Source organism: Panthera onca, chromosome B1 (genome assembly GCF_046562875.1).
Source record: "Panthera onca isolate mPanOnc1 chromosome B1, mPanOnc1 haplotype 2, whole genome shotgun sequence".
NCBI classification, from domain to species: Eukaryota; Metazoa; Chordata; class Mammalia; order Carnivora; family Felidae; genus Panthera; species Panthera onca.
In genome coordinates this window covers 129863877-129886016 of record NC_138342.1, presented here as the reverse complement: position 1 = coordinate 129886016, position 22140 = coordinate 129863877, and the positions used below count along the sequence as shown (strand labels likewise).

Sequence of the window (22140 nt, the reverse complement as noted above, 5' to 3'; positions counted from 1 at the left end):
CAAAATCCAGGTTCCTAGTTTGAGCAAGAAATGGAATGTCAAATTGGACATAATAATTCACAAAGGTACTTAAATCAGCCTGGTCAAGGATGTTCTTTCACTTAAGCATCACAAAGTTATTTACATGTTTTACATGATTATTTTGAGGGGAAATTCTAACACTCTAAATTATTCACATGGCTTTTTAATGTTTCCTTTTAAGAATCATGGCTTTTCTGTGCAGATGTTCCTCACTGGCAAAAAAAATTTTTTTTAATAACCCCCTAGTATAAAGTAGTTTCTGTTTTTTAAAGTATAATGATGTGTTTTTGTCTTTCCCATAAGTAGTACTTTGTTTTTGACCCTTTTGTTCACATTCTAGTATCAGTACTAAGTCAGTTACTGTTTTATGTTTTTGCTGCTTTTTATTTCAAATTATTTTCACATAATAAATCAAAGTTCTTTTATTTTGTGGAAGACACTTGTCAGATTTGCAGTATATCCAGCTATTAATTTTTCTCTAAATCATGCTGCCAATCTCCTCTGAGATGGGTTCCTTATTAACACTATCAAATTTTATGGTGCCCACTGGAAAGAATATTAAATACCTTGTTTACTTAGTAGCCCAAGTTGATGTTTCCAGATAAAACTCTGATTTCTTATCTTGATAGTAGATGAACATATAATATTTATAATAATATGGTACAAAAATATTTGTCAAAATCATGACTTTTTCTTAAGCTTTTATAAAATAAAGGTACCTAGTAAATTTGATGAGAATAATTGATTATCACTTCAGTGACTCCTGGAGAAACTTTCACTGTAAGCAGCCACTTTTTATGTTATGTGTAAACGTGGATTTTCCTTTATGAGTTTATAGCTTGAGACATCTATTAAAATAATAAAAATTTCTACTTCCTTTTTGATAGAGCTGGAGTGGACCAGAGAAATTGCTTGCTTTAGATGAACTTATTGATAGTTGTGAACCAACACAAGTAAAACATATGATGCAAGTGATAGAACCCCAGTTTCAACGAGACTTCATTTCCTTGCTCCCTAAAGAGGTAAGGATTATCAATTATATTCTTCTGGGTGCTATTTGATAATATAACTCCATAGCTACCACCTTTAAACATGGTCATGCTAATTATGGTATTCAGTATTCTCGGTTTAACGCTCTTAATTAGTGTTAAAGAGAGATGTAAATGATAAGCTGCCATGACTTAATAGTATCATTTCCAGATTCAAGTATATTTATGGACTAAGTGACTTCTTTCCACCCCTGCAGTAAGTCATAGGAGAGTAAACTATTGAGTTTCATTAATTTGATTATTCCTTTATCATAATTTTTTCCCAGGTTATTTGAAGCCCAACCTTTAGTTGTCTTGGTACATTTATTATATATAGTAGCAGATTTTTTTAGAAATTCTGATTTTATTAAAACAGATTTTTGTTGTTTGTTTCTCCAAAATCCCTCTGAGACTAATAGTTTTATGATTCTGTTGAATGATAGTTCTCTGTTAACTCACATTATGTAATTTTTTTTAAATACGTGGAATTTCACATGTGTATCTTTTTCTACCAATCATCCTTCGTCTTTCCCCCATCTCTCTCACTGTCTCTTTCCCATGCGCGCGCGCACACACACACACACACACACACACACTCACAGATTTCCTGCATCGATTACATCCTTATGGCATTTCTTTTGGAATTACTTATGCCTAGTTTTTATATCTTTATGAGAACTGACACTATTTTTTATCATAGATTGATTTTGATCACATGGGCATTCTTGGCTGCATAAATGAGGCATAGCTTAGATGTTGTTCTTTTATTGATGTTATAGGCTTCACAGTTTCATTTCTGTCAGCAAACAAATAATATGACATTAAATAATCAATGTCACGTGGTTTATATTTTCACAAATTATGTATGTGCCACTAATTATATGTCAGCTAAGAAAACAATATATAAGACACTAATATACTACTGCAAATGATCTTAAAACTTCAAATATGAAGAGAAAAAGAGTCAGTTTTTTTGGATAACTATTCCAAATATCCTAAGGGCATTAAACATAGTCTCAATAATTTCACATTGGATATGAATAAAATAGTTTTATCATATTTAATGTATGAAACTAAGCATTACTCTAAGAGAAAGCAAAGTGGAAATAATATCTTTTTCCTGAAATGTTTCTTCTTTGGAATGATTTTTTTTAAATGGCAAAAAAAAAAAAAAGTAGCATTGTCCCAGAAAAAATTTTTTATTCTTGCTGGCTCATGCTAAACCTGAACCTTTTGAATAGAATTGGCTTATGAAATGACATAAGCTCTCTTTGCTTCCAGAAGGACATTCATAATAGGTAGCACTTTTATAAGTATTTGACTGAAAGTAAAGTTAGTCCCTCTAATATTTTCTTCATGGTTTCCCTAGATATCCTCCTTATTTTAGAAGGTAGTATTTTTGTTAAAATACAGACTTTCTCTTAGTCTAGTTTGTCCTCTTATCTCTAAAAATGGTGAATCTTTTGTTTTGCTTTATTTGTATTTCTATAATAACTTTTGAACACAAAAAATATTTAAGATCCGAAGACTATGAAAATATTTCTAAGAGTCTAAGAAGTAAGCACAAATTATTGATAACCAGTGTAAATGCAATAAAGATTTTTTTGGATTAAGTGTTCTTTTCAAGATTGCCTGAGGAAAAAGTAGGGAGGCTAGAGAAAAGAACAAGAGTGAGCTCTGGCTTAGCAGATCTTCTGCATTTTCCCTCTTTTTCAACTACTAGGAAACATTTCATATTTTGAAAAATGCTTTATTTTATATTTGGAGAAAGTGGTATAGATCTAAGTCTTTAAGGAAACTATTATCTTATTGGAGACTAAGTGCTATTATTATTTAAAACATCACTACTTTCATGTCAGGAAATGGACTTGTAATGATTTTCTTATAATTCCTTTCAACAGATCTCAAAGCTCTTTACCAACACTTACTTTTTTTTTTTTTAATGTATTTTTTTTTTTGAGAGAGAGAGAGAGAAAGAGACAGAGTGTGAGCCGGGGAGGGGCAGGGAGAGAAGGAGACACAGAATCCGAAGCAGGTTCCAGGCTCCAAGCTGTCAGCAGCACAGAGCCTGATGTGGGACTCGAACTCACAAACCATGAAATCATGACCTGAGCCGAAGTCAGACACTTAACCGATTGAGCCACCCAGGCGCCCCATCAACACTTACTTTTTAATCTCAAAAACCTTGATAAAAATGTCACTAGTCTCACATGGGAGGCTTGTGATATACTGCATTATCCTTATTTTTGTAAAGAAATGCCAAGAAAAGCATAGTGATGCAGTAGATGACCTAGAACAAAACCTAAATTCTTCAATTTTTTTAAAGTTTGTTTACTATTTATTTGGAGAGAGAGAGCAAGCAAGCAGGAAAGGGGCAGAGAGAGGGAAGGAGAGAAAGAGAATCCCAAGCAGACTGTCACGCAGAGCTCCATGCGGGGTTCAAATTCATGAACCGTGAGATCATGAGCCAAAATCAAGAGTTGATGCTTAACCAACTGAGCCACTCAGGTACCCCCCAAACCTGAACTCTTAACATAGGATCAGCCAACAATTTCTTTATTCTTTTTTTAACCCCCTGTTTCACTAGTTCAATCCAGGGAAATACAGCAATTTTCTGGGAAAGTATTAGTTCCCTCTCACGTATAATATGGTGGTCTCTTACTAGGTTAAAGAGAAAAACAAAAAATAGCAACTCTCACTGAAATGACAAGTTTGGTTAAGGAAAAGGTTATCTAAAATAGATGTTCAATTTAAGAGCTTCTGTCTGTTGAGTCCTTAGGAGGAATTACTAATCCAGATTTTACCTTTACGAGAAATGAAGAGAGGGGTGTCTGAATGGCTCAATCAGTTAAGTATCCAACTCTTAATTTTGGCTCAGGTTATGATCTCATGGTTTGTGAGTTCGAGCGTCATGTCGGGCTCTACACTGACAGTGCAGAGCTTGCTTGGGATTCTTTCTCTCTGTGCCCCGCCCCCCCCCCCCCCCCACCTCCCTCTCTCTCAAAATAAGCATAAAAAAAAAAAGACAAATGAATAGAAAATTGGATTAGCCAGACCATTTTACTTGGCCACAACAAACCTATACTCCCCTGCTATGGTATTATAGAGATGTTGTTCAGGACAATGCCCACTTTCTGCCTCCTGCAAGGAGCCCCACATGACTAAACCTTGCTTCCTTTGAAGAATTGTTATACTTCCCCCATAATACACGTTAAGAATTGTATAACTAATTGTTGTTCCTTTTGTGCTTGGCAGTTTAATTAAAAAACCATGTAAGATATTGTTGCCAGTGCATTTGTGTTCTACTTTTTCCCTGATTTAAACTTAACTTCTTTTATGATTTATATTTTTACTGCTTCTGATTTTCTTTTTCATATTTTTTATTTTCCTCTGTGTATTTTCTACAATACTTAGATGTTTTTAATAGAACTAGATTTAAATAGAATAAGTTGAAATTCATGGTTGAGTTAGGGCCTCTGTTGTTTTAAAGGGAAAATGTACCAGTTACCTGTGGAGTTAGCACTTCAACTTTCGTTAGCACCTAAGTGTTCTTTACTCTTTAATGCATTTCTCTTTAATGCATGCAGACACTGGACTAGGTGAGCTCATAATCACCAGTAATGAAGGAAATGATAGATGATTTAGGATGTACCTTTGAAATCTAAGGTGCTCTGGATTCGTTTTCTAGCCTTTAAGATCCATTGCCTGTTTCTGTAAATTACCTGATTTCTACTTCAGCTGGATAACTAAAACAAAGAATAGACTTTTTCAGATGACCATTTTAAATATGTTGGGCATTAAATAGCATCTCTTTTTCACAAATATAACTTTGTGCCTTTTAATTTCTATATTAAATATGAATTTCACATAGAAGAAAAATATGGTGTTATCACATTACTGTTATACTGGCACTAAACAACTTGCCCAGGCTTAATTTCAAAATTAAGTGACTTATAGAGTATCCATTAGAAAAGTATAGTGTTGATACCTATATCTATCTATATCTGCGTCTATGTTTGTGTATTTGTATGTGTGTATGTATGTATACACATATATGTAGATTGTTGGATATAGTTATGCCTTTTTGTTTAAAATTACTCAGTTTCTAAATATGATACTGAATGGGCTTCTCTGATAGACCAAAAATAATTATTCCACAAAAAGGTTTTTTCTGTCATTTATCAGTAACAGTATTAAATTGAATACTGACTGGCCGGAGTACTTTCTATATGAAGTGTACTCAATAAATATGTGATTAATGATGAGCTCTCTCTATATAATGTTCTTGGGTAAGCATAATTTATATCATGTAATTACTGTTTAGCACCAGAAAATAATTCAAATTGTGCTTTTACTCCCTGTATGGCCTTTGGCCCTTTAAATGATAGTTTGTTTTAATTCTTGTAATTTAATTTCTGTGAACACTAAACTTTATTGCTTTGTTTAGATCATTTGGGTTCTAATATCATAATTTAAATTTTTATGTGATTAGTGAGGCTAATTGGATAAGCATACTCACAAGTTACCATCCCTCTTTTTTCTTTCTTCTTCCCTTATTTACTTGAATTGACTATACATGCTTAAAAAAAATGATGGTTTGCAACCCTTGGAAACAAAATTTTAAAATCAGTGATATACCAAAGAGCTGGTACAAATATACAAATATATCTGGCCCATTAAGAAAATCCCCACCAGCAATGTAAAGTAATTAGAACCTAATTGCTTTTATATGTCTGTGGAGCAGTTTAGTAATTGTACCCTCTTGTCATTTACATTGAAGGGTATAAATGTTTGAGAAGTTCATCGTTGTGATAATAGACACTTTGATGTGATAAAGAACTATTAATCTTATCTATCAGAAGTGATCTGAAATCCTACCACACAGAATATCTAGATATCTCATTTCTTTTTTTTAATGTTCATTTGTTTTTTAGAGAGAGAGAAAGTGCAAGCAGGGGAGGGTTGGGGAGGGATGTGGAACAGAGGATCTGAAGTGGGCTCTGTGCTGACAGCTTCAGGGCTGACAGCAGTGAGCCCAATGCAGGGCTCGAACTCACAAACCACAAGATCATGACCTGAGCTGAAGTTGGATATTCAATAGAGTGAGCCACTCAAGCGCCCCTGAAATCTCATTCCTTAATTTATGTCATAACTTCAGTGAATTTACATGGTAGTGGGGAGAGAAAAGTACAAAATCTAAATGACTAATAAAGTATACATACACATACATACGTACATAAATGGTAGAATTCTTGAGTTGAGGCTCACAGAGCAAAAGAGCAGAGGCAGAGAAGCTTAAGTATTCTTTGCAAAGGTGACGTTAGTCAAGTGAAGTTCATAAAAACCAATAGAGCGAGTTTTTTAAGCCTGGTATATATTTAAGGTTAACTATTAGAAAGTCAACTTCAAAAATTAGAATGTAGAATTATATTGTGTTTATCTAAAAGTGCTTCATTCTATAGTAAATAATTAACTTATTATTTTTGCATGTGTATTTTTAAATATGGACATACTGTGCTTTTGCTTTTCATAGCTGGCACTTTATGTGCTTTCATTCCTGGAACCCAAAGACCTGCTACAAGCGGCTCAGACTTGTCGCTACTGGAGAATTTTGGCTGAAGACAACCTTCTCTGGAGAGAGAAATGCAAAGAAGAGGGTAAGGTTCAAAATCACAAAGAGAAAATCTTTTCCATAGACTTTGAAAAAGCAAAGTGACTCTGAAAACAAATAGCAAAAAGTAAAAATTAGAAGTTTTATATGTGCACATAGAATTGAAAAAAGAGAATTTTGGCCGCTTATCAAAGAATGAAAAATTAGTCTTCATTTACATTCACCTACTTATATAAAATCCACAGGTTACCCCACACATTCAAATGAGCTAGATCTCGCAGCTAACCCCTTTAATGAGCGATAGTAACGAATAGCAAATGTATCCGATTTGCTTCCCAGTCTGAAAAGATCGGATGAGGATGATTTAAAGGAAACCTAAAAAAAAACAAACCAAAGCAAAACACAGACCCATGTATACAGAGAGCAGATTGTTAATTGCCAGAGGAGAGGGGAATTGGGGAGGCGGGTAAAATAGGTAAAGGGGATTAAGAACTATAAGCTTCTAGTTGTAAAATAAGTAAGTCATGGGGATGTAATGTAAGCATGGGCAATAGAGTCAATAATATTGTAGTAACTTTGTAAGTTCACAGAGGGTAGCTAGATTTATTGTCATGACAATTTTGCAGCGTATGTAAATATCAAATCACTGTTCTGTACACCCGATACTAATATTGTATGTCAGCTACACCTCAGTTTAAAGGAAGGACAAACCAAAGACCTAAATAGGAATTTTTGTTTAAAATAAGATAGCGATTAATTTCTACCAGCAGTTTCCTGGATGAGAAAGGTGTCCGTCTCTCTAATACTCACAATTAAAGATCAAGTTATAATTGCAACTGTCCTTGGGAGAGAAACTCACTGGAATTCACACTAATAAATGACTACTCAGTCATATAATGAAGGAAGGAAGAAAGGAAATCCCAAATTATATTAACAGTATTCAAATATTCCATATTCTATTCTTTTCTTTCACAAACATTTATTGAACACCTCCTATGAGCTAGAGATTCTTAAATGTTGGGGATATAGTACTGAACTCCCATTTTCTTCCCATCATGGAGCTTATGTTCTTGAAAATTGTAAAAAAATAAACAAACAAACAGAACAAAGAAAAAGAAAAAATCTCCTTTCTTAGTAGAGGAGAAGGTATTATCTATATTAAATAACAAAAGGACATTTTTTTTCCAGCAGGCATCTAAAAAAATTATATTTTTGAAAAAAAATGTAAAAATATGATTTGCCTCTGATAAGCAAAAATTTTTGGAAAGAAAGGTAGAGCATGAGACAGATACTCTACAGGTTACCCTCCCCTTCATGGAGATCACAGTTGATGAGGGGCACTGATGGTTAATAAAGCTGGAAGGTGAAGATCCAGGATACTTGGTTTCTGTCCTGCTTTTGCCCTGTCTGTAGCTTTGACTAGTGAAACCTTCTCTTCTCAAGTGTCTATATACATAAAGTGGGATTAATCATCCCGCCTTACCTTCTCTCATAGAATCATTATTTTAATGACTTTTTAAAAAACTGTGCTAACATATACCTGAGATAGAACTTATCATTCTAACCATTTTTAAAATTACAGTTCAGTGGCATGAAATACATTCATGTTTTGTACAATTCATCTTTAGAACTTTTTCATCTTTCCCAGCTGAGAGTTGATATCCATTTAACAGGAACTCGTTCCTCCTCCCTGCAGCCCCTAGCATCCATCATTCTGTTTTCTGTCTATGAGTTTGACTACTACTCTATGTGCCTCATATAAGTGGAATCATACGGTATTTGCTTTTTTGTGACTGACTTGTTTCATTTTGCATACTGTCTTCAAGGCTTATCTGTGTGGTAGCATGTGTCAGAATTCTCTTCTTTATCGAGGCTGAATAAATATTCCACTGTATATATCCCACATTTTGTTTCTTTATTCATCCATCGATGGACACTTGGGATGCTTCCACCTTTCAGCTATTTTGAATAATGCAGCTATGAACGTGGGTGTACAAGTATCTGTTCAAGTTTCTGCTTTCAATTCTCTTGGGTGTATATCCAGAATTGGAATTGCTGGATTATATGGTAATTCTGTGTTTAATTTTTTTGATGAACCAGCATACTCTTTTCCATAGCAGCTAATATACCATTTTATATTTTCACAAACATTGCATAAGGGCTCACATTTCTGTACATCCTGACATCCAACGTTTCATAGAATTATTTAGAGAAAGAAATGAAAAAGTCAATATGAAAACATGCCACAGAGAATGCAAACTTTACATTATCGTTTTATAATACAGTATTAGAAATTGGACAGTGTCCTGTATTTCAGTGGTTTTGAGCATAAGGGAAAATGAGATACATTATAAAATGGGTAATTTTTATTATTGGTGATGGCAGTTATACTCTTTATCTCTTTAAAACTTTAGGTATTGATGAACCATTGCACATCAAGAGAAGAAAAGTAATAAAACCAGGTTTCATACATAGTCCATGGAAAAGTGCATATATCAGACAGCACAGAATTGATACTAACTGGAGGCGAGGAGAACTCAAATCTCCTAAGGTAACTGAACTCTTGCACAGTAGAACAGAAAGCACTGATCAGTGTTGGTACCTGGTACACTCTTCTTGGCCAGCAGTGTAACCTGACACCTATCTCCTGTGGAAAGAAAATAATATATTTTAAAATAACCGAAAATGTAACTGACAGTATTGCTCTGTTGCTAATTTCTCCAGTCTGACAACTAATTGTACTTGAATAAAAGATGAGTTGAATTGCATGTCATTCTATCTTATGTAAGTGACAGTTTCTGAGTATCCTGTTGAATTTTGTGTCATATGCTTGAGATTTTGCTTGCTCTCTGACCACGTAATTAGAACGTGATTTTTTGAGCAGTGCCCATGTTTTGTGTTTTTGGTGGCTTTTCTGAGTTTTATTTCTCTAAATTTAAGTGTAATACTGATTTTCTGTCTTATCCTAAGTATGTAAAGAGTGACAAAAATGCTTATATTATACAACTGGAAAAAAGCAATTAGAGATACCGTTACATTAATATGTATACATTATAACAGGCTTTTTTTTAAGTTGAAAAAAAGTTGATAATTATCATTACTTTTGTCTTTCTCGTTTGTAGGTACTTTTGTTTTTGTGTGTGAAAATTGCAAACCATAGATGCATAGTTTTTGGTTTGAATAGATAAATAGATGATTATAAAATACATTTGTGTTTGAACCATCTTTATGAGTTTTTGACTCATAAAAGTCTTGACTCAATTTTAATAGTTGATATCTCAAGTATAAAAATCATAGAATATGGAAAACAAAGAAAATGTTTAGTACTTGATTCATCATTCAGGAAGGATGGATGCTACTTCATATTTTATATAAATTGTATTTTAAGAAATAGACTATAGATTGCGGCTCCTATTTGTGTCTTTATTTTTCTTTTCACGGGTATTTTTAAAAATTTAGTTTAATAATATATTTCTAATCTGCTCATCTATCTTGTAGGTTCTGAAAGGACATGATGATCATGTGATCACATGCTTGCAGTTCTGTGGTAACCGAATAGTTAGTGGTTCTGATGACAACACTTTAAAAGTTTGGTCAGCGGTCACAGGCAAAGTAAGCTTACTTCTTTCCACACTTCACATTTTATGTATGCCTTTGCAGGGACCAACCAGGAAAAATAAGGGTTCATTTTTGACTGCAGCTTATTTTGATAACAAATATCAGAGCTTCTAATTTATTTAGTTTTTCCGGTGGCACAAAGATCATGTTTCTCAGGATACGATGTCATTAGTTTCTTCTTGTAAATAGTTAGTCTATCTTTGTGACTTAGCTATTGTATAATTCTCACAGGTGTGCTTTATCTTTTTTTGGTTAATTTTTCCCACTTTTATTAGCCATCTCGCTTATATTGTCTTTTTTAAACTTTTTTAAAACTATGATTGAGGGATATGTGTTTTTTCTGCTTTGTTGGTAACTTACCTATAGTTTAGAAGTTGAATAAATCATGTTAATGTAGACTTATCTCAAGCCCTATGAGATGAAAGTTAGGCAAATACAATATATAAGTGAAGGAGTTTGAAGAAAAGAAGTAGTCCAAGCAATTAATTTCACTGTACGCAGTATTATATTTTAATTGTTCTATAGTGGATACTTATTTTTATCTGTCCAATGGAGAATGTTTTCATGACTTAAGTAACCAGCTGAAAAAAAGTAGAGGAAAATGTGAAAAATACAAAAACCTTGTCTTTTAAAATGTCTTACAACACGTTGATTCTTGGGCAAGAATCTTCTAAAATATTCCAAGTCAGATGTTAAAAATTTTTTTAAAGCAACTTCATATTTCCACAGTGTAATATTAGCTTTGGACTTATTTCAGAGTTTTAATATCTGTCTTTACTTGTCCAGAAGTACTTTGCCTGGCTCCTAACTACTGCCTTGGGGCAGATTCAGATGAAATGTGGTATGTAAGCCACACCTAACACAGTTGGCATTCTTTCATTGAATCCATTCATATGGAAGAAAGAAGTTGCAATTTTAGCATTATTTCATCAAAAAGACCAGGCTGGAGCTGTCTTACTTTAATGAGAAGTGTTTTACTTTCTACATACTTGTTCCTCAGTTGTACGTGTGTGTTTAATATATAATGCTGCTGAATAAAAAAAACAATAAATAGTGATGGGATCATGTTATATTGATGTGAGGAATTATTTTCTGATGTGCCAGTCAAATTTTGTAAATAACTTTACCCCAAAATTTAATGAGCTACTGAAATGTTATAATACATCGTTTTCTTTTCTACCCAAAAGTAATCATCTTAAGTGTTTTTCCAGTGTCTGAGAACATTAGTGGGACACACAGGTGGAGTATGGTCATCACAGATGAGAGACAATATCATCATTAGTGGATCTACAGATCGGACTCTAAAAGTGTGGAATGCAGAGACCGGAGAATGTATACACACCTTGTATGGGCATACTTCCACTGTCCGTTGTATGCATCTCCATGAAAAAAGGTAAGGGGAAATCCTGTAGTGACTGGGAATTGTTTCTCTGTTACTTGTGAATCTGAGGCCTTTTGTGTAGAGTTCAGTTGTATAAAACTGTGTTTATTAGAGAGATAGTGATAATGTAATGTTAAATTAGACTTTATTAGACTTCAGATGTTTCTGTACTAGCAAAGCAGTAGTGTGTTGGCTTAAAATTGGGGGATTGTCTAAATTTCCATCTTCATTTAGTAGTGTTGTTGGCTTCCTCCTTGAAACTCTATTTTCTAATCTTGTGTAGCATTTTATTGTTGTACAGCTTTGATGACTCATCATCTTCAAAAATTTCTCTCTCTCTCTCTCTTTTTTTTGGTGTTTATATCCCTGCTAGTGGGATAAATTCAGTTATTCAGGCTTCAAGCTTCTGAGTCTTTTTAAATACCCACCCACCCTACCTCCACTCCATCCTATCCCCTTATATCTAGGCAAAAGCTGAGGCCCATGGGTTTTAGTTTATTCTCATTACCAGTCACCTGAACTATTGACATAGCTTTCACACTTGGTTTTCTCACCTTTTACATGGCTGACAGAGAATTCTTTTCTAATTATGATAGTGTCATTGCCCTTTGAGAGCCTTCTGTTGTCTATCGAATCAAGGAAGAAATCCTCAATCCAGTTTTCAAAATAGTTTCAGCCAAACCAAACTGCTTGCCTTTTTTTCTTCTCACTGCCTTCTCTCTTGCTTTGATCTCCTCCTACAAAGCCCTCCTATTAAAATCCTTTCCATCTCCTATTGGCATGTCCTCACAGTATCCCTGTTAAACAAATGTGATTTCGACTTTACTTTGTAAAAAAAGGTCTGATGGTTCTTACCATGAATCTCCTGCAGTCCTTACCTTTAATTCTGTCCACAGCATCTTCTTTATGAGAACCATTACATTAAGCAGATTTCACACTAGATTTGTAATATGTGAAGAAAAGTATCTTCTCATATGTAGTTTGAATCTACTTTGAACAGTGTGCTCTACTATTAAAATTTGGGGGGTTTGGTATTGAGAGACCTTGTATTTCAGTTTCCATTATGTTCTGACTTAAATCACTCAATGCTCTCATTTTCTGCTCTTCCAAATGTGGAATCTATGGCCTTTCTTTATCTCTTTGGAATGACATGAAGATACCTGAGTTTTCAGCTCTCCTTTGTAATCCAAAGGCGATTGTAATATTAGTATCACTCTGGTCTTCAGAAGAGCATAGTTTTAATAATGTCAGGCCAAATTTTTAAGGGATTATTGTTGCCTCCCTATGTGTATCTTCTAAAATCTGTATATCTTAATGCCTCCATGCTTATTGACTGTAAATATAAACATATGCAGCCTTCATTTGAGGATTTTCTAAAACTAGTAAATTTTACCAGAATTATATGGTGTAAGGCACATATCTTTAGCTGTTTAAATTTCAAATTCAGATTTGTTTTGTTAAATAACATTTATTAATTTTTTCCCTAATCACAAAAAGAATATATATTCATAATTAAAATTTTGGGAAATGGCATAAAGAATAAAGAAGAAATGTAAAATTCAAAATACTACACCAGAGTTCTCCCACTAACATTTTATACATGTTGCCCACATTAGCATTTTATTTCTAAAATCAAGATCTTATTGTATATATTTATCACTTGGCAGTGGTGGCGGCTGCTGCTGATGCTTCTTCTCTTCCTCCTCCTCCTCCTCCTCCTCCTCCTCCTCCTCCTCCTCCTCCTCTTTCTCCTTCTTCAAATACAATACAATAGTTTTCAAATTGTTCCACAGAGCCCGAGGTGCTCCACAGCCCCTTATAAATGGAGGAACCAAAAGCAGGCAGAACTCTAGGCTTCCCAACCAGAGTAACTTGACTTGTGAATGTTTATATATCACAGTTTTATATAGGATTTCTTTGAAAACAGGTGTTCCTGCTTAGGAAAAGAAAAAATATAATAACCACTGACTTTGTATATCATGTTTACTCATGCTGTTAAAAATTCTAATGCTTTTTTTCTGTTTTTTTTTTTTTTCCCCCTTACAGAGTTGTTAGCGGTTCTCGAGATGCCACTCTTAGGGTTTGGGATATTGAGACAGGCCAGTGTTTACATGTTTTGATGGGTCATGTAGCAGCAGTCCGCTGTGTTCAATATGATGGCAGGAGGGTTGTTAGTGGAGCATATGATTTTATGGTGAAGGTGTGGGATCCAGAGACTGAGACCTGTCTACACACGTTGCAGGGGCATACTAATAGAGTCTATTCATTACAGGTAAGAGATCCTATCTCTTTTATCCCTTACATGCTTTACTGATGAATCATAAGATTGTTTTACTCAGACCATTGCTGTCAAATAGCTGATTCAATACAATCCAAAAAATACAGATCAAATCATTCTGTTATATCATATAGTTTAAAATTGGCTTGAAGAGGGGCACCTGGGTGGCTCGGTCGGTTAAGCGTCCGACTTCGGTTCAGGTCATGATGTCACGGCCCGTGAGTTCGAGCCCCGCGTCAGGCTCTGTGCTGACGGCTCAGAGCCTGGAGCCTGTTTCAGATTCTGTGTCTCCCTCTCTCTGACCCTCCCCCATTCATGCTCTGTCTCTCTGTGTCTCAAAAATAAATAAACGTTAAAAAAATTTTTTTTAAATAAACAAACAAACAAATAAATAAATAAATAAATAAAATAAAATAAAATTGGCATGAAGAAAGTATAAATTTTGAACTCAAATGGTTTGTTTAAATTTTTCTGTGATCATTTTTCCTATAAAATACAAGTATTTGTCTTGGAACTTGAGACTTTGGAGCCGTAAGTATTACTATATTAATTATTGGGTAGATAGTCTCATAGGAAAATAACCTGGATTTTAATAAACTCCTTAGCAGAGGATTAATTTGGCCAAAAGCTGCCCCTTTGCCTTGATAGCTGAAAGTTGATGGACCATGTAATTGTGATTCCATCCCCATTCACAGTGGAAGTGGAGCCTTTCTACATAAAGCTGCTCTACCAGATGCCCTACCAGCACAGGGCTAGTGATTTGTAGTCACAAAGAACTGGATTTGACTAAACTGAAGTTTTTTGTTTACACTTGAACCTGATATTCTTGAGTAGGTTGCCATATTTTGAAATAAATATGTTAATAGAAAGTTTAGCAAATGGGTCTTGTTTTATTTTCTGAAAGACAGCACTTTCATTGTAAAAACTTGTCCATTACTGATATAGTTTATTTACCAGTTACTGCCTATTAGTGATCAGCAGATTAGTACACAGTCCCAATGCTGACAGTTCTCTGTTCTTGGGATATTTGTTTCTTAATTCATGGAATACCGTCTATGTCACAAAATATTGGCATATAATAAAGATGTGTTAACTTAGAAAAGATTATGAATTTGGTGGAGAGAGAATTGGCTAAAGTTTTTTTTATGTTTTGTGATATGCTCAGAACCTTAATGAATATAATATTCTCATTTAAGTAGACCATTAGATTGAGAGAAGAGGTAGCAATATTATTATAGATATTCTAGGAATTGATATTTATTGCCTTTTGGTATACCTGGGAAGCTGGCGAAGAGGTACCTATATCGCTTGCTTTTGCTATCAAAATGCCACCTCTTATAATTTCAGATATAATTATCTGTTGGCATATTTCCTAATTAGCATTTGGTTCTTATAAATGAAGTTTTTATTTTACAGTTTTTAATGGAACTTACTTTTAAACATCATGAGAGTTATCTCTAGTCTTTTCATGCCTTAGGTGTGTTGATAAACACAGCCTTTAATCACAAGCTTTGTCCATAGTTTCAACTTTCTGTTGTGAAGTAAGACTCCAATAGTAATCCTTATTGAATTATCCTGGATATTTAGCTACTAAGTGTGGCCAGATGATTTGAAAGTAATGCGTTCGTGTTTTATTTTGTTTCTGCATCTAGTTTGAAGCCACTGGCCATAAAAATAGATAGATAGATAGATAGATAGATAGATAGATAGATAGATAGATAACAATTCTGATAGAGGCTTCTGAGAACTGTAGATTTACTTGATTACATTTATCCTGTTACCTCATTTTGGTCCTGGCATTACTGGTTTCCCATGCTTTATTTTCCTGCCCTGTAGGGTTAAGGTCAATAAATAATATTAAGAATATCTTCACTTTCTAGTCTAATAAACTATGTCTGTTGTAGTTTGATGGTATCCATGTGGTGAGTGGATCTCTTGATACATCAATTCGAGTTTGGGATGTGGAGACGGGGAATTGCATTCACACGTTAACGGGACACCAATCGTTAACAAGTGGAATGGAACTCAAAGACAATATTCTTGTCTCTGGGAATGCAGATTCGACAGTTAAAATCTGGGATATCAAAACAGGACAATGTTTACAAACATTGCAAGGTAAGTATTGGCTACTCAGTTTTAGTTGTGTTCATTAAAAATGGGCTTGTCAGTCAAAAGAAATATGGAGCTTTTATGTCACAAAAAGAGTTAACCTCATACAAAATGAAAATGCTTATTTTGGATAAGTTTATGAGCATTTCCACTCTGACTTGACAGAACGAGGCTATGCTTGAGAAATTGTTTTAAATTGTGTTAATATAAAATTGTTTAATCATGCCTGCATGTACAGTTAACTCTACCTAACCTTAAAGGACAATGTGAAGAAAGATCTTGACTGTATCACGGAAGCAACAGACTCCTTTTGCTTTTTGAGTGATCATTTTTTTTTAATTGTGAATTTGTAGGCTGATTTTAAATTAAAGAGCTACCTTACTGGGGGAAAAAAAAGCACATCTCTGATCTGATAGGAAATTGCTTTGGCCTCAGCTTAGACCTTTTAACCATCTACTTAACTAGGATGGAAGGAATAATAGCACCCAGTAAAATGAAGAAAGAAACATGTGAAAGCCACTAATATTAAATGAGGCATAACAGTGTTAACATTTTATGTCATGATTAACTTTTTATTGGTCTTAGTCCTTAAAATGTGTTGTTTTCGTTTTGTTTTGTTTCAGTGAGGCCATCTGGTGGTCTGTATTCTAGCTTTTTACCTATTAGTATTATCTGTTCCTCAGAGTTTTGGAATTGTGTCCATTCAGCCCTCGCCTTTGAGTGGTCAGGTCAAAGTGGTAGGGTAGTAGGTCTCATGCCCATTTGTCCATCAGCAGAATACATAGAATACATGAAGGTGGGCTTTCCACATCACCACTAAGAAAGCTCTTATTTGCACAGCCAGAAAACAAAATGTGTGCCTGGTAGCTAACAAAGCTTCCTGGAAAATACAACTCTTGTTTCAGTTTACAAAGAGCTACCAGATTTTCTTACAACACTGCTGATCCGAAAATACTCACAGTTTCTAAATATGCAGCATTTTAAATATCTCATTTATTGTATGTTCTAATGTAGAAGTGTACAATTACAATGTAACTTACCCATCACCATGATTTCTAACCAGTAATTAAATTCCTTTGGTTTTGTCCAGGTCCTAACAAGCATCAGAGTGCTGTAACCTGTTTACAGTTCAACAAGAACTTTGTAATTACCAGCTCAGATGATGGAACTGTAAAACTATGGGACTTGAAAACGGGTGAATTTATTCGAAACCTAGTCACATTGGAGAGTGGGGGGAGTGGGGGAGTTGTGTGGCGGATCAGAGCCTCAAACACAAAGCTGGTGTGTGCAGTTGGGAGTCGGAATGGGACTGAGGAAACCAAGCTGCTGGTGCTGGACTTTGATGTGGACATGAAGTGAAGAGCAGAAAAGACGAATTTGTCCAAATGTGTAGACGATATACTCCCTACCCTTCTCCGTGGAAAAAAAAAAAAAAAAGAAAAAAAAAAAGAAAAAAAAAGAAAAACAGAAAAAAAAAACAGAAAAAAAGAGAAAAAAAAGAAAGAAAAAAGAAAAGAAAAAGAAAAAATATCCCTTGTTCTCAGTGGTGCAGGATGTTGGCTTGGGGCAACAGAGCGAAAAGATCTACAGACTAAGAAGGAAAAGAGGAAGACATGACAAACCGTAACTGACAAGAGAGGCGTCCGCTGTCTCATCACATAAAAGGCTTCACTTTTGACTGAGGGCAGCTTTGCAAAATGAGACTTTCTAAATCAAACCAGGTGCAATTATTTCTTTATTTTCTTCTCCAGTGGTCATTGGGCAGCGTTAAGGCTGAAGCTTCGTTACAGATTCTGCTAGCCTGTCCTTTTACCACTGAGACCTAGAAAGGAGCTGCAATAACATCCAAACAAGGACTGGCTGACTTTCTAATTAGAGAGCATCTGCAACAAAAAGTCATTTTTCTGGAGTGGAAAAGCTAAAAAAAAAAAAAAATTACTGTGAATTGTTTTTGTACAGTTATCATGAAAAGCTTTTTTTTTTTTTTTTTTTTTTTTTTTTTTGCCAACCATTGCCAATGTCAATCAATCACAGTATTAGCCTCTGTTAATCTATTTACTGTCGCTTCCACATACACTCTTCAATGCATATGTTGCTCAAAGGTGGCAAGTTGTCCTGGGTTCTGTGAGTCCTGAGATGGATTTAATTCTTGATGCTGGTGCTAGAAGTAGGTCTTCAAATATGGGATTGTTGTCCCACCCCTGTACTGTACTCCCAGTGGCCAAACTTATTTATGCTGCTAAATGAAAGAAAGAAAAAAGCAAATTATTTTTTTTTATTTTTTTTCTGCTGTGACGTTTTAGTCCCAGACTGAATTCCAAATTTGCTCTAGTTTGGTTACAGAAAAAAGACTTTTTGCCACTGAAACTTGAACCATCTGTGCCTCTAAGAGGCTGAGAATGGGAGAGTTTCAGATAATAAAGAGTGAAGTTTGCCTGCAAGTAAAGAATTGAGAGTGTGTGCAAAGCTTATTTTCTTTTATCTGGGCAAAAATTAAAACACATTCCTTGGAACAGAGCTATTGCCGCCTGTTCTGTGGAGAAACTTTTCTTTTTTGAGGGCTGTGGTGAATGGATGAACGTACATAAGAAAACTGACAAAATATTTTAAGAATATATAAAACAAAATAAAGTTGCTGGTCAGTCTTAGTGTTTTACAGTATTTGGGAAAACAACTGTTACAGTTTTATTGCTCTGAGAAACTGACAAAGCAGAAACTATTCAGTTTTTGTAGTAAAGGCGTCACACGCAAACAAACGAAATGAATGAAAAAGTCAAATGGTTTGCCTCATTCTCCAAGAGCCACAACTCAAGCTGAACTGTGAAAGTGGTTTAACACTGTATCCTAGGTGATCTTTTTTTCCTCCTCCTGTTTATTTTTTTTTTGTTTTATTTATAGTCTGATTTAAAACAATCAGATTCAACTTGGTTAATTTTAGTTATGTAACAACCTGACATGATGGAGGAAAACAACCTTTAAAGGGATTGTGTCTATGGTTTGATTCACTTAGAAATTTTATTTTCTTATAACTTAAGTGCAATAAAATGTGTTTTTTCATGTTAGTATGCCTGTTTCTTCCACTGAAGTAAATAATGCTTCATTATAAATATTTAGGGTTTGTCTCTAATATTTAAGATACCCAAGTCTTAGTTTCTTTGTATTCCCTGTAATGTGATACAGAGATCAGCACTTCCAGGTCTGTGTGATACAGCTAAAGTAAGAATCATGTGCCACAAAAGAAAATTTTGTTTATCACATTAGACTATAAAGGAGGACACTCCACTGTGCCTATCTCTGTGTGACATTGAATGTATAAATACGAAATCAGGGTCCCTCAAGCGGTTTCAGAACTTTGGTGATAGTTAACAACTAGAGTTCCTATAAAAAAAAAAAGTTCATCTTTATTAAAATTTGATCTCCTGTTGAATACTTACCAGGAACTTGCTGTGAAAATCTCTGAAGCTCCCACCCTCCCTGAGAAGTAGGTACTGTTAGCTCTGTTTTAAAGGTGAGGGCAGGGGTGCCTGGGTGGCTCAGTCGGTTAAGCGTCTGACTTCGGCTCAGGTCATGATCTCACGGTCCCTGGGTTTGAGCCCCGCGTCGGGCTCTGTGCTGACCGCTCAGAGCCTGGAGCCTGTTTCAGATTCTGTGTCTCCCTCTTTCTCTGACCCTCCCCTGTTCATGCTCTGTCTCAAAAATAAATGTTTAAAAAAAAAAAAAAAAAAAAGGGCAGAACTGGCTCAGACTGTGGAGGTAATTTGTCAGAAGCTGGATAACTAGCAGAGCAGAGGGCCTGCGTTCACAGCCCTGCTCTTTAAGAAGAAAGAAACCTAGGCACGCCTGGGTGGCTCAGTCGATCAGCTTAGGCTCAAGTCATGATCTCATGGTTCGTGAGTTCAAGCCCCGCGTCAGGCTCTGTGCTGACAGCTCAGAGCTTGGAGCCTGCTTCAGATTCTGTTTCCCTCTCTCTCTGCCCCTCCCTTGCTTGTGCTCTCTCTCTCCAAAATAAAGATTTAAAAAAAAAAATTAAAAAAAGAAGAAAGAAACCTAGAATTTTGACAGACTAAAGCAGGGTTTTGGAAAAAGTAAATCATTTTTGTGGTACTTTAAGGCTCTTCTGTTGCTGGTTTAGTCAACAAATCTAATATTTTATTAATGTTAGTGAAAAAAACGAAGTTCAGTTATTCAAATTATGTAGCCACTCAAATAGCATGTTCTGTCTCCTACTCACCCCTCCTATATATTTAACATTTTATTTAATCCCTGCATTTAATCCCCAGGCCATAGATGAAAATCTAAAACTTAATAAAAATGGATGCTGCCTAGAGAATACATTTCTCACAATCATAAAGTGTGTGTTCTTTACTCATAGAGCAGCAACTCTTGAGCCTCAGGCTCCCAGAGGTACTAAATCTGAACATCCAGAGTGGGGTCCAAGAATCTGCATTTAAACTAGCTCTCCAGGTGAGTCATGTTCACAATTTAGAACCACTGTCTTAGATCCCTACTGTTGCTCACTTGGTTAATTGGTCCCCAGCACATTATAGGCACAGGACCATCAGGGAGAAGTGATGGGTTAAATGGAAAGACAGAAAAACCACATGGCTAAACACAGGCAAAAATCGTATTAGGTCTTGAGTGCAGGGGCCAGCAGCCTTGCCTGCGCTAGGATAAATCAGCGCGTAACCCAGAGCCATCACTGCTGTTGACAATGACAACCCTGAATGATCAAGAAGTCGTAATTCTGTTTGGTGATCTTGAAACTGTTTGATTTTTCATAATAAAAATGTGGTTTAACTGTAACATAATTAAAAAAAAACATGTACATTATAGGGGCGCCTGGGTGGCTCAGTCGGTTAAGTGTCCCACTTTGGCTCAGGTCACCATCTCGTGGTTTGTGAGTTCGAGCCGCACGTCAAGCTCTGCTGGCAGCTCAGAGCCTGGAGCCTGTTTCAGATTCTGTGTCTCATTCTCTCTCTGCCCCTCCCCCACTCGCTCTCTCAAAAATAAATAAAGGTACATTATAGAATAGAATTGAGTTCACAGGATTTGCAGACAACTAGGTCAGAATTCAAGTCCCAATTTTATAATACTATGTAGTTTCAGGAATTTCATTAGATTTCTTGAACTCGTGTTTCCTCATCATTTAGTATGTAGAGAATACCCACCTGCTAAGGTTATTGTGGGGATTAAGTGAAATGTTTTAAAGCACATAACACACTGATGGCACTTAACGCTCAATAAATGGTAGCTAATATTAAAACTTGAGGAAAATAGACCCAGATAATTGTAACTTTCTATATTTGGGAACAATTGAATGTTTTGTGACTCATTCAGGTATGTAATAAAAATAGTATTTCTCTATATATAGCAATTTATGTTTTTTAAGTGGAGTCCCATAGATTTCTCATTTGAGTCTTACAGAAACCTTTGTGAGGTAGATTGGTATGGGGCACCTAACAGTGATTTTGTACACACTTAGGTGTTCACTAAGTATTATTTTACGACTAAGTGAATAATCTTTCTTGCAATGGATCTGTTCCTGAAAGGGGATATGTTAACCTGACGCTAAAGGAATTAAATTATTGTTGGTGTAGTAGGAAAGGTCATGAAAGGAACTCTGCTTTGTGGCCTCCTCAGTGACGAAGTTCACCACCTTATATAACGGAATTTTTACATCTTCACACCAGAATACAGTCAGTCCCCACATTAGGTGTTACAAGTTCTCAAAGATCAAACATTGCCTGGAACTAACGCTAAAATTAAGACACAGAAGTAACCCTTAAAAGGCCCATAGCAGGTACTCAGTAAATAATTGTTAAACTGGGCAAAGGGAGTTTACTGTCTTTTTTTATTATTGGAATTTTACTATTTATAATTTATTATTATTTATAATTTTGGTATTTTGAAACTCCCTTATTGAGATTCAGTAACCACAGCTATTTCATTAATTTGAGACAGCCAATGTATACCGAATGGTTCAGTAAATGTTCCAGCCTACCTATTCGTTTTATTTCAAAAAGTAATTTACATGTAATTGTTGGTATTAACTGTTTTTTTGTTTTGTTTTGTTTTTTTTGGTATTAACTGTTTT

At 35.1% G+C, this 22140-nt stretch overlaps 1 protein-coding gene across 6 annotated transcripts in view; it reads left to right on the top strand.

Annotated features, from left to right (window-relative positions):
* Nucleotides 1-19108, top strand: part of FBXW7 (F-box and WD repeat domain containing 7) — a 226978-nt gene extending 207870 nt beyond the window's left edge. For all 6 annotated transcript variants that reach the window (XM_060653999.3, XM_060653998.3, XM_060653997.3 and 3 more), the window contains 8 exons: nt 909-1043; nt 6583-6706; nt 9075-9211; nt 10159-10272; nt 11490-11671; nt 13706-13931; nt 15842-16052; nt 17137-19108. In XM_060653999.3, coding sequence (XP_060509982.3) covers nt 909-1043; nt 6583-6706; nt 9075-9211; nt 10159-10272; nt 11490-11671; nt 13706-13931; nt 15842-16052; nt 17137-17405 — 1398 coding nt within the window. In that variant the 3' untranslated portion in view covers nt 17406-19108. The remainder of the gene's footprint in view (nt 1-908; nt 1044-6582; nt 6707-9074; nt 9212-10158; nt 10273-11489; nt 11672-13705; nt 13932-15841; nt 16053-17136) is intronic.
* The last annotated feature ends 3032 nt before the right edge of the window (nt 19109-22140 follow it).